Source organism: Phoenix dactylifera, chromosome 2 (genome assembly GCF_009389715.1).
Source record: "Phoenix dactylifera cultivar Barhee BC4 chromosome 2, palm_55x_up_171113_PBpolish2nd_filt_p, whole genome shotgun sequence".
Taxonomy (NCBI): Eukaryota; Viridiplantae; Streptophyta; class Magnoliopsida; order Arecales; family Arecaceae; genus Phoenix; species Phoenix dactylifera.
This window is the reverse complement of record NC_052393.1, coordinates 15,975,227-15,988,853: the sequence shown is the minus strand read 5'-3', so window position 1 is coordinate 15,988,853 and position 13,627 is coordinate 15,975,227. Positions and strand designations below refer to the sequence as shown.

Below are 13,627 nucleotides of genomic sequence, written 5' to 3'. Positions count from 1 at the left end.
CGAGACCGGGTTGTCCTAAATAAAATATCCAAGAATGTTGAGGCACAAAAAAATATCATCCAATTTACCGTACTGTTTATCATTTTATAGACATAAGTAGTCTGATGAGAGACGCATTCATCCAAGAGTCTACGAATGTCGTAAATCAACCGCATTCCACCGGCCGTACGACTCGGATTCTAGATCCACTCGTTCATCATGGTTGAATCTTCCTCAAGAACGATGCGGTCCGCGCCCAATACTCGTGTCTGACCTCCGTATCTATCACAATCTGATCGAAGATCTGTCGGCCTCCAGCTGCCACAAATCTGACCTCCTGATTCTTGATGGTAAATCTGGCGCCACTGCTGCCTCTTTTCTCACTGATGTTGCCATCAAATTTCATCTTAAAAAAACCGAAAGATAGGGTGCGGTTAGCAGGCGCTTGGGTCTGATATCTGAGCGAATGATCAGGTCAAGAGTTCGAACCTCTCTCAAAGAAGGGAGTTGTTAATAGGGAGAAAGGAAACCCTTAATAAAAAAAATAAAAGAAGAGGGAGAAAGGCATATAAGACGCCAAGGAGGGACACAAAGGGCTTCCAATATTTGGAAGATCTTCGTGTGCATTTTTCAGGGCAAAGAAACAAAAAGATGAACGAAACCAATTCACGGTGTAGGTAGGCCCACACAGCTGTCGGGAATCGGGATTAACAAGCATGCCTTTCAACTGTTTAAAATCCTTCAGTAGCTCTTCATTTTCAACACCTACAACTCTGGATGTTTATTTCCACTTGCATAGAGCCACTCCCTATCGGATCAAGGGCAAGTACCAGCCAAAAATTGCAGTAAAACCACTGGGCGGGTAAACTAGACAGACGCAGCACCGCATTAAAAAAAAATAATAGTTGGACAATGTGAAAATACACAGCAGATACGGTGGCTCTCAAATCCATCACAAACAAAATATAATAATTAAAAATTTAATTATATTATTTATTGAATAAAATTAATATTAGTTCAGAGTGCCTACATTTAAACATAAAAACTAAATCCACAATCTTTACTGTTCAGAAACTCACTAATTACAATTTCCTAATCAACTGAAGAACTAAAATTCTAATCTGCTATATAGATCGCCGAGCTTACTAGCACGAACTTCAAGTCTGAACCATCCTTCATTCCTATCGACCCTATTTGCCTGGTGAGAGAAAAATAAAAGTAGAGGTATATAAGCAACACAGCTCAATAAGTAGATCTTTCACTAACTTACCAGATCAAGCATAAGTTTTTGCATGTCGATACATCATTTAAAAAAAATAACAGATATTTCAAAATAAACACTTCATAATACACTATATTAAAAATAGGTTACAAAGCAAATTTTGCATGAACAAAGCATCCATCTTTCATAACCATAGTGCTAAGTTTATATTACAATTAAATTCGTAAATCGTTCTTCATGTTATATAAGCCTATCATAGATCTAAACATTGCTCATAAATATTCATGCTATAGTCGCTATAACCTGTGACAAGGCCATTTTTGTAATCAATAAAATATCATAGTTCATATTCGTTACCAACTTTAACCTATTGGCAGAGAGTCATTTTCGTTGGATGTTAGCTCCAGGATGTCAATTGACCTCTATTTCTAGAAACGATCATAAAAATCTGAGTTCCTTTGAAAACTTATATCTTTTTCTTCAAATATATATATATATGAAAAATACTAAATGGCATGATCAGATTCATATTTTATGACAAAGTTATTTTCGTCGAATCATGTATGAAACTATTTTTTATAATAAAGCACATAACACATATGTTGATCCATAACTTTAAAAAAGAATGATATTTCTATAAGCAGAATTTATGCACGAAAAATATGATTATAAGGAGTACAAGATCTATTTACAAGTTCGAAAACTAGTAAGAAGTATGAGATTTATTTACCTCTTTTATCTTAGACTGTCAGACTATGCTAAATGATTCAGTCAACCCTTAAAACATTAAAAACAAAATTAATTTCCATTTGATAATTTTAATCAAATTAAAATAGTAAGTGTTGTGGTTCAAATTTGGCCCGAGGGTGACCACGCCGGTGCAGTCGAGGGAGCCGCCGAGTGGTTGGAAAGAGAAAACGGGAGCCACCTCCTGCGCGACGGCCGCGGACTTGCATAAAGCCTCACCAGTATTTCCGGCGAGGGCCCTCCGACGATCAAATTAGAGTGGAGTAAATTTGGTCCAGCCAAAAAGGTTCCTTAGAAATTACCTAACCGAGCTATTTATAGTCTCGGTGAAGTCGCCCAGGTGGCAGAGGTACTGTCAGCCCTCATCATGAGGAGGCGTGGCTCTGAACCGGATGGCGTGCAACTTAGGCTAGCTTGTGGCGTGCAGTACTGCCCGTTTTTTAGAACGGTAAGGCGTTGACAGTCACGGCAAGGTATGGCAGGAGTAGTCAAGATGTCATTTGACTATTGTAGGCCGGTTATGGAGACATGACACGGTAGTGTTGTGTAGTACGGCTACATAAGTGGGCATAGGCCCGCACATGGGTGCGGTCGTTGGCGAGGCCGAGCTCGTTAAGTAGTCGCGTCATGCGTTTGATGAGGTCGGCTTGGCGAATACTGGGAGTAGCTCGGCTTTCCGAGTTCCGGGGCATGCTCGGTAGAGCGCCTTGAGCTTGAGGATCGAGGCGTACTACTGGGGTAGGCGTTCCGAGCTTGGTCAGGTCGGGTTGGCAAACGTTTGGAGGTACCTCGAGCTTGGTCGGGGGAGTCGGTGAATATCTGAAGTTGGTGGAGCTTTTGGCGAAGTTCCGAAGTCGAGCTGACTCTGGGCCGAAGTGAAGATTCAGCTGATGGTCGTTGACGTTCACTGAGCCGAAACTAGGCGGCCTTTTAGTTGTGGGCTGGACGATCCATTTTTCGCCATATCAATAAAAAATGGGGACAAGCGTTCGACAATTCCGGATGGATCAAGTTCGAGCGATTCGATCAATAAATGTAGGGCAGGAACTCGATCAAGACCAAGATTGTTTAACATAGTTCATCATCAGTGGGTTCTATTGACACTTGACAAGGCCGGATGATCCGTCCAGTAGACCTGGGCACCAAGGCAGTTTAGGAACTCATTCTAGAGATCAACTTGGATTCATAAATCAGGTCAACATGACCCAACTCCGAGTTCCTTGGACATTCTAAAGAGAAAATGAATAGAGAAGAGAAAAAGTGGGAGGAGAGAGAAAGTGGAGAGAAGAGTAAAGAGAAGAGAGAGGATGTGAGGCCCAATAGTCCCACATCGGAAAGATTCGTTCCAGAGCCTGGGCATATGAGGCGGGTGACTCCAAATCCTGTAGACGCGTTATGGGAGGAAAACAAAACCGGGGAGGGGTGAAGGACGCTTGCGTGAAGCCCTAGAACCGGACAATATCTGGCAGGGGAGCCCCGTGTTCCCCCCTCATGTGGCCCCCACGTGGGCACTAGGTGCCTCACGTGCCTCGCAGAGGCGGGGGCGTGACATTTGGTATCAGAGCCGAGGACGGCTCTTGTCCGATGGTGGGAAGGGTGTGAGGCCCAATAGTCCCACATCGGAAAGACTCGTTCCAGAGCCTGGGCATATGAGGCGGGTGACTCCAAATCCTGCAGACGCGTTTTGGGTGGAAAACAAAACCGGGGAGGGGTGAAGGACGCTTGCGTGAAACCCCAGAACCGGACAATATCTGGCAGGGGAGCCCCGTGTTCCCCCCTCATGTGGCCCCCACGTGGGCACTAGGTGCCTCACGTGGGCATGACATTAAATGGTGTGAGGCCCAATAGTCCCACATCGGAAAGACTCGTTCCAGAGCCTGGGCATATGAGGCGGGTGTCTCCAAATCCTGTAGACGCGTTTTGGGTGGAAAACAAAACCGGGGAGGGGTGAAGGACGCTTGCGTGAAGCCCCAGAACCGGACAATATCTGGCAGGGGAGCCCCCGTGTTCCCCCCTCATGTGGCCCCCATGTGGGCACTAGGTGCCTCACGTGCCTCGCAGAGGTTGGGGCGTGACATTTGGTATCAGAGCCGAGGACGGCTCTTGTCCGATGGTGGGAAGGGTGTGAGGCCCAATAGTCCCACATCGGAAAGACTCGTTCAAGAGCCTGGGCATATGAGGCGGGTGTCTCCAAATCCTGTAGACGCGTTTTGGGTGGAAAACAAAACCGGGGAGGGGTGAAGGACACTTGCGTGAAGCCCCAGAACCGGACAATATCTGGCAGGGGAGCCCCGTGTTCCCCCCTCATGTGGCCCCCACGTGGGCACTAGGTGCCTCACGTGCCTCGCAGAGGCGGGGGCGTGACAGAGGAGAGGGGAGAAGAGAGAGAAAAACCCTCTCTCTCCTCTGTTTACGAATAAGGAGGCTCGTCCTCCCCTCCTTTTCTCCCCCCCATTTCCCCGGCAAGTCCAAGGGCGCAGCCATAGCAGCCCAACCCCCACTCGTCGGTAGCCACAAGCGGCCGCAACCTCGGCCAAACCAGCGGCGACCAAAACCGAGTGGAAATCATAAAAACAGAGGTGCTTTGTTTCGGAAGAAACTCCGATAATTGCTGGCTCAAAATCGTGGGGACCAAAGCCCAAAACACAAAGAAAGAAAGAGGAGAGAATGGAGAACTTGTACCTAAGCCCGGTAAGGCTCTCCGTTGACCTTTCTCGGTGGAGTACAGAGAAAAACTCTCAAAAAGACGGCTTGAGATCGAGAGCACAATAACCCTTCTTTCTTTGATGAATCTGAAAGGGGAGGATGGGGGATCTTATATATACATAAATCCAAGCTTTTGGTGTTTGATTAAGCTTGGAATTCATCCTTTTCTGATCGCAATCGGAAATGAGGAAGGAAACTTCCGGTTAAAGTTTTCTTCTTCCGATTGATCGGGGCTGAGTTAGCCTCTTCAGGCCTACCCACGGGCCCAATACCAAGTGCGGGCCAATCAGCAGACCCCTCAGAGTTACAATGAGACCATCCTGCTAACATCCCACCATCCCAACCAGCGCATGCTAAGATGACGGGATGGGACCAAAAAAACATCACATTTCACGTTTAAAACCAGGAACAGCCTTGTCCCATAAAATTTAAAACCCTAGTATGCAGTATTTATCGAGTGCATGCAGTAATGCTGAAAAAACAATCATTATATCCAGCAGAGTTCTTACTGTATATTAAGAGTGCTAGTACGGAATACCATACGCATTTTTTGCTAAAAAAAAAGAGAAAAGAACAAAAAAAGGTTCATACGCATTAAGCTAGTCATCACTAGCACTTGGAGATCCATTGAAATTTTCAGTTTCCCAGTTTCTCTTCATTTATCAAACCATCTAAAGGGCCGAATCAAAGCCTTAATTCAAACAGAATTTAGCAGTTTTCAGTTGGCGCCAGTCAAAACTACTGAAGACCATTTAATTTGCACAGAGTAAACAAAGGAGCAAGAAACTTAGACAACTTTAAGAAGGCCGAAAAAAAGCTGCATATTAGAAACTGTTATGGACCTGTATATTTGCAAAATAATACAGGGCTTGTTTTTGTAAACATATCAAGAACTTAAATACCATCTTATCACAACACAGATTAGCAAAAGGATGGCCAACTGAACCACACTCGCTCTAGTAATAGAGATGGAAACAGTTCTAGGTGTATCCGAGTGCAGAGACAGGCCTTTGAGTTTATCATCATTTTCATGAGTAGCTCTTCTCCTTTGCCTCGGTTTAGATTTAGATTCAAGAGAGATCTCTGAGAAGGCAGCCATTGCCTCAGTAGAGGTTGCATCATCTGCATGACAAGCAAGCATGATTAGCATTGTGAAGTGTTGTGCTCAGTGCTGGAAGAATCATCTAAATATAGAACACTTAAAAAAACAATACCACCACTTGTATCTACTTGATCCTTTAGTAACTACAACCAACATACATATTTCAGTACTGATAACGAATAAACATTAACAGCAACAGAGATTAGAAGAAACCAATGATGCAAACTTTATGCAATTACAACAAAATAATTCAAATAATAAAATATGCAAGAAATTTTTTTGAAAAAATCTAATGCATCAAATAACTTAATGTTATTCTTCTTTTTCTTATTCTTATATCCGATCCATACAAAATAAACAGCAAATCGTTGAGTACATTATCTACACCTACCATGAAGTAAATATCTAAAACTTTTGAGAGCCTAAAACAGAGCACCACACACCTCTAATAGTTTCACCCATCAACACAAGACAAAATGGTGTAAAGGACAGACAAATAGCAATTTATCACTTGCTCCTCGACAGACCCATTAACCTTATTTGTCTGGGACTTTGTAGTCCCAAGTCACCAATTGGATTGTGTTGGCAGTTGCAAGGCTCTTTTGGTAGGTTTTTGGGCCCTATATTTCTTCAACTACCTGGACAGTGAGCCGAAAAAAAGAATTTCAACTATGAAAATTTTTCAAAACTTCATAGGTCTTTTATTTTTTTTTTTGAAATTTTATTTGAGCAAGCTTTATGAGTTGTCAGGTCTTTTAGTTTAGACATAGTCTAAAAAGAAACCAAAAATTTAGGAGTTCTCTGTGGATGAGTGTTTACAGGATCACTGGGATGCAATATTCTTTTACAAAAGAATTTCAACTATGAAAAATCTTTCAAAATTTGGTGGGCCTTTTATTTTATTGAAATTTTATTTGAGCAGGCCTTATGAATTGTCAGTTCATTTACTTTAGATATATTCTAAAAAGAAACCAAAATTTTAGGAGTTATCTGTGGATGAGTGGTTTACAGGATCACTCGGATGCAATATTAATATACAAAAGAAATCCTAAGATACTAGAACAGCAACAAAAAGTACTCCTCAAACATAAAATACGAATGAGACAAGTCAGTATGCTATTATTGCATACAAAAGGAAAATCGGAACTCCAGGACAATTCCTCACCCCCCACCCCAACCCAAATAAATAAATAAATAAAAACCAACCATTGGTTGTGCTGCAGTGAGTGAGGTAACATCACCATTCGGCTTGATCTAGATCCAACCTGAACTTTGTATTTATGAATTGGATCCAGAGCCAGCCCATTTATATTGTAGACCAAGGCAGGCTCTCTTTGTATCACGTCTAGACCCACATTTTTGAAGTTTGAACTGATTTTTACTGGCCTCTTCCAGTATATTAGGAGTCAATGAAGTCACATCTTATTTATTAGGACTCAATTAAATCACATCTAATTCAGTAAGATCCACATTTGAACTGATAGAAGCTACCCAAACCATGGGTCTGAACTTCAAAAATAAGGTCCCAAAGCAGGTCAGCCAGAGCCAGGGTTATCTGCCCAGCTTACACCCCTAACAGTGGGTATAGCTCAAGTGACTAGAGTGCATTTTGGTAACAGCAAGGTTAGATGTTTATTACCATGATCAGAGGTGCCCTCAACATCATCAAGAAAGAGAGACCTTGAAACTTCTGTATCTTCAGCTGTTTGGTGTTCAGCACATACTCCAGCCTGCAGACATGAGTTCAAGGCCATTTAATTTCATAAATAGAAGCAAACCATGGGATCATTAGGCTTACTACAGTAACAACCACATAAAAACCTCTCACCTTGGGTATCACTGAGTTAACCTCATTATCATCTTTCTTACTGCTTAATCCACTACATATGACCATTGATCCTTTGTCAATTTCATTTTGCAATTTCAAATTTCTACGTACCGAGCCCTGCCTTGCTGTTAAGTTGTTCACGTCCGGAAGTTGCTGGCGAGTCCTGATCTTAATTGTGCCACTCTGAAGCCATACTGCATTTTCTGTTTCTGGAAGCAGGTTTATCTCATCCGTTCTTGTTTCATTATAGTTATTAGAGTTATTCATCTGTGAAGAACTACTTGACGGAAAAGCTGAACAATAGCAACGTCCAGAAGTATCAATATCCTGGCCTTCCTGTAGTACACAAGAAAAGCAAAAGAAAGATTTTCAAAGTTTATTAATTCTTGTTAATTTGCCAGATGAGTAGATAAAAAACCAAATTTGTTGCAGTTGCAATGACAATTTATCGAAGTTATTCAGGCCTACTGACCTGCATAGTTACAGGTATGGTATCAGCATCACTGCCTGTCCCATTCTCCTTGCCAGACACACAGTCCCAGGAAGAAACTTGCAGCGTACAAATAAGATGATCCGGCACATCCATCAGGATTGAATCCTTCTGAGTATCTGTTACCTCAGAGAAATCTTCTTTTTGGTTATTAACCACACCATCCAAGAGTTCAGTGACCAGGTCCTGCTCAACATAGTTATCTTGAAACATATGTGGTCCCTGGTAAACGTTGTCACAGAAGGAAGAGGAACTGATGGGGGGAAGCTGATCAAAATCAAGTTGTTCATATTCTGGGCTTAAGAATTCGTTTAATTCACCCAGTATAAAATCAACCTGCAATTATATAGAAGGAAAAGGTAACATTTTTTTCTTCTTTACGAAAAAAAGTGACTTCAGTTGACATTCATGATTAACTCACTGAGTGTATCAGATATTAAAAGGGCATATATTACGAAAGCAATATGCTCATATGAAATTGATAACCGACTCGATGTATTTAGTAGGATAGCTTTAACTAGGCACAGTCTCAAATAGATGAGAAGTATGGAAGTGATGTACTTATTGACTGAATTAAAAAGCTCAAATATGCATATGGAGTATCTATTTACCTCTGGATCAGCCTCATGATCACCTATAGCAGAAGCTCCATTGTTATTGCGATGGCTCTCTTCAGGTCTTAAAGGATATGTTGTTGCATGATCTCCTTTATCTTCAGGTCTCCTTGTCGATTGTGTGTCCAAAGAGTTGAAGAAAGGCTGCAAATTTTCTTGCATATCTTGAAAATTCAGAAGTGCTGCAAATTCTTCCAAGGTATCTGTTCCCTGCTGGGTTTCACCTGGCAAAAACCTAGTTGGAGTAGGAGATAAGCCACCAGACTCCATCTCATCAACATTTCCATCTACCCCATCAACAATGGAACTTGGGCTCTTCTCCTCGGGCTTCTTGAATAAGCGACAAAGAACAAAGCTACCCTGTACAATATGTGAAATATGAACTGATGAACACACATGGAAAGATTGTCTATAATATCGCATTGCAAAAGGAGCAGCCACCTAATTTTGAATAATCTTAATATCTATAGGAGCTACATATCAGCCGATGCCAAATGCTAGAAAAGGTGGCAATCCATGTCATGTTAATAAACATCTCATATACACAAAAGAACAATCAATCCGCTGGTTCACATGATGAATCTATTTATAATTTTTTCCCAGTTGGATCTAGATTTTACTACTGTAAATTTGTATTGGTCTTGATCATCCCAAAATATGACGTCTAATCAATTTAGCAAAGTAATCTTGAAACATGTCAATTTGTATGTTGCTGGTACCACCAAAGAAACTTTGCCCCATCAGGATGCCAGGAATTGAATGTCCAAGTATGGTGGTCACACAGACACCTACTTGCCTATTTCAGTGTCCATAATCATCATACCAAGAGGAGAACTTTTAAATGCTTCTAGATTTTACTCAATGAATTCCTAAAGGAAGGAATTTGGTCTTTTTTATACATTTCCATATGCATAAAGCACTGCAGAAGTGCAGCCATTGGTGGATTCGTGATATGATCAGGAATTTGAAGATCTACATGTCTGAATGTATTGTCTTTTAGGCTTATGTTTTCTTTTTCTCTTGAAATTTTCGTATCAAATGTTAGGGTTATTCTTCTAGGGAGTTTCTGAGTCCTTATATAAGTAGGATATAGAGTTAAGGTTGGATTAGATAGATTTTGAACTCATTATAATTGTGATTCAGTAAGAGATCATAATTTTTTTTTCTTTTTAGGCCTATGTTGTCTTTTTTTATTGCAATTTCTGTATCAATTTTCAGGGTTATTTTCTAGGGGGTTTTCTGAGCCCTAATATAAGTAGGATTTTGAGTTAAAGTTGGATTAGATAAGTTCATTTTGGTAGAATTACTATTACTAGCCATAGTTCATTTTATGCATGTCATGTTCAATACCAACCATCAATCAATGAGATCCAATTTACTTGGAAAGACTCAGTACAAACATAAGCAAGAGAAACTTAACTCCAGCCCCACTCTTATCTGTACCTACACATTTCATCCATTTATATTCCACTTTAAGTAGGCTTTGAACTATGCCGTGTGTTTATTTATTCATAAAAATCCTTGGCTTATTGATTTGTGTCAATTAAATATTAGAATGAACTCACTGGGGGCCCGTCCATAGCTTTACTACTACAACTCTGGGACATTTTTCTCTTTGCCAATCCTTTTATTCAAGGTATTTGCTAGTTATTTTATCTCCTCTGCCCTGATTATTTCTTACTCTTTTCATCACCCTTGGTTCCAATACTCGCATCTATTGGCAAATTTCTTAAATTTATATATCTTCTTATTTTTTTGAAGTCATGTGGACTTTTAGAAACTTGGTTTATCTCTAGTTTCCCTTTCTGTTCATCAAAATGCTCTTCTTCATAGATTCACAGCAATGACACCAACCTTTCTTCTGGGACTGATGTCAGAACTAATGAGACTATCACTTTGTTTAGATCCATATTGCATATTACTAGCCATGGTACATCCAGTCACATGGATGGGAAAACTCCTAATGGGGATAGTCAAGATGAAACACCACATAGCAGTGGCACCGTGCATAATACCAGGCCTTTAACCTCATTCAAGTTGTTGTGCCAACCTTCCATCCTTAACCTGCTAGTTGTCTTCATAAATGCTATGCAGGAATACCTTTAAAAAATAGGGTATACCATGGTCCATGTACTGCTGCTGTGCTCACAAAAGTGATCAAAATTTCGAAGAGAGTTGTTCACCGCATAAAAGCCCCTTAAAATAACCGAGGCAACATGAATAAACCATTTTTTGATCCTCGTCCTACTAGAAAAATCACGCATTCATGGTAATCAAAGAACCCTTGTCCCACATCAAATAGCGAGCACCTCTACTATCTAAACAAGCTATGTTCCTTTAATTGGCATCAATCCCCACCATAATCTCCTCAAATTTGATGCCGAATTAAAGAGAATATCTTAATCTTAAACCATCATCCTTGAATCAAAGAACCCTCGTCGCACATTAAATAGCGAGCACCTCTACTATCTAAACAAGCTATGTTCCTTTAATTGGCATCAATCCCCACCAAAGTCTCCTCAAATTTGATGCCGAATTAAAGAGAATATCTTAATGTCAAATCATCATCCTTGAATCAACGAACCCTCGTCGCGCACATTCAATAGAGCGCACCTCTACTATCTAAACAAGCTATGTTCCTTTAATTGGCATCAATCCCCACCAAAATTCTCCTCAAATTTGATGCCATATTAAAGAGAATATCTTAGTCTTAAACCATCAGCACAAACAAAGGAACAAGAAACAACTACTCAAAAAAAACAAGCTTCGGGTTCATCTTATTGCTGTAAAAGTCAAGAAGAATCTCCTTGCTGCATCGACTAAGTCAAGAAAACAAAGGGTGGGGAAAAAATCTCTTTTTTCTCTGAGGCAAACAACAATCAGAGAATTCGACAGATCAAGAAAACAAAAGAAAGCAGGAGCTGACCTGTTCCCCGGAGTCAAACTCGAACTCGGTGGTGCGGTACTCGTGAATGATCCAATTGGTGCGGACCCCCTTCGGCGCCCGGCCGCGGTGGAAGACGAGGGTCTTCTTCATGCCGATGATGGTCGAGCCCGGCGGCTTGGTCTTAATCATCCTGTCCCTGCCGGTGGCCTTCCAGTACCCGGCTTTCGTCGCCCGATTCGACCTGTGCCCGCTGGGGTACTTCCGGTCCCTCGGCGAGAAGAAGAACCACTCCGGATCATCCGATCGGATCACCGACTTATCTATCACCAGACATCCAAGAAAACCACCAGAATTTCACATAAAAAATCGAAATCTTATGCCAAGAAAAAGAAAGAAACAAGAGGGGACGGGAGTACCGGGGAGGTCCCAGGGCTCGCACTTGCAGACGTCGACCTCGGGAATGACGACGACCTCGGAGTTGATCCGGCCGTTGATCTTGCCCTTGAGGTAGTGGTTCACGAGTTCCTCGTCCGTCGGATGGAACCGGAACCCCCGCGGCAGCGATTCCAGTGGCAGCACCGCCATTTCTTGCCCAAGAAGTACAGATACCACAACGATTAACGAGAGAAGAGAGCAACGGTTTCCAAAACCTAGAAGGATCCCCTTAAAAAAAAAATCTCGACACTGCAGCGATCTTCGGCGAGAGAGAGAGAGCGATCCGGGCTTGGCTCTTTCCTGTCTTTTATAGAGGTTTGGAGTGCAGAGTAGTGAAAGCATATACCGCGGCACTGTGAATGGTTTTGTGCCGGGCCGCGTCGACGCGTGCCCCTGGACTCGTTCGAGAGTACGAGGGGAGGCCCTTTGATGGGGACTGTTTGGTAATTTGGTTTGTTTTGTGACGGAGAGTGACGTGGATGGACGCTGCCGCACTGGAGTTGGTTTGCTTCGTGGAAAAAGCGGAAATTGTTAGGTGGATTAGATTCAGTGGACAAGTCCGCCTATCGGATGCAGTGGAGCGACACGTGGATGACGGCTTGTATGCCGTTGAATGGTGATCCCACGGCCAGCAACTTGGTTCTGTATTTATTTATTTATTTTTTGGGAAAGCCTTTGAGTATTTTAATGATTTTAAAGAGATGGACTATTAAACGGTCTTTGATTAATCAACTAATCTATTGTTACTAAGTCAGTCATAGTCAATATATTAATACCATATCTGAGATATATTAAGTGAAAAAAAAAACAAAAAAGATTGTTATCAAGACTTGACCTAGATGAAATGAGAGATGGTAGCTTATTGATCCTATATGTTCGAAGTCAGTAAAAGTAGATTGCTGAAAACAAACGAAAAAAAAAATATGAGCATGAACACATTCAAATTGAAGAACCTCGCTAAACTACAGTAAATAATAAACAATGGGAATAAAACAATCAAGTATCTCAATGGATTTGATCCAACCTAAAAATATCCTACTACAGGGATGTGATATAGCTACCTATCTTCGTTAATTAGGTCAGTTATAATTTATCTATATTTTTTTCAGTTGCTTGTCACATTCCCCATGTATCACACTTACCAGTCACCACCCACCAAATGGAGAAGAAAGGTACGATGAATATCATGTGCCCGAGGTAGTATTCAACCAAACTTCAATAAAATTGAGCTGAGATTCTCTGCTACCTTCGAACAAGTCCCGGGTAACATATTTATGGGCTGAGCTCGGGATTATATTTTAGCTCCACTCGTTTTCTTAGGTCATCAGCAGTTAAAGATTTTGTTTGCACTCGGCACCTGGCATAAACTTAGGCTTGGGAGGTCCCACAAAACAGATGGTGTAAAGTTGCTGCTTTCATGATGGATGCTCAGGTGATTTGAATCGCACATGGGCAGACGTAGTGAGCATATCCATTTCAACAAACAACCTCTTGCTGGTGCTCAATTCCACACTTTTTTGGGTGGAAGGTATATTTGTCATAGAAAGCAACCGCTTGGTCGGTGGTTTTTTTCCGTCTATTCATGATTGCCTTGGACTGGCGGAACGGCTGATAGAT

The 13,627-nt window shown here is 41.5% G+C and overlaps 1 protein-coding gene across 1 annotated transcript; it reads right to left on the bottom strand.

Moving 5' to 3' along the window:
* Positions 1-5,450: 5,450 nt before the first annotated feature.
* On the bottom strand, positions 5,451-12,339 carry LOC103720389 (protein NTM1-like 9). The gene is made up of 7 exons (XM_008810068.4): positions 11,992-12,339; positions 11,615-11,895; positions 8,686-9,048; positions 8,057-8,410; positions 7,585-7,920; positions 7,396-7,486; positions 5,451-5,776 (listed from the first exon to the last, which is right to left on the bottom strand). Exons 1-7 carry the CDS (start codon positions 12,158-12,160, stop codon positions 5,541-5,543), a joined length of 1,830 nt encoding a protein of 609 aa, XP_008808290.1. The 5' UTR covers positions 12,161-12,339; the 3' UTR covers positions 5,451-5,540.
* Positions 12,340-13,627: the final 1,288 nt, after the last annotated feature.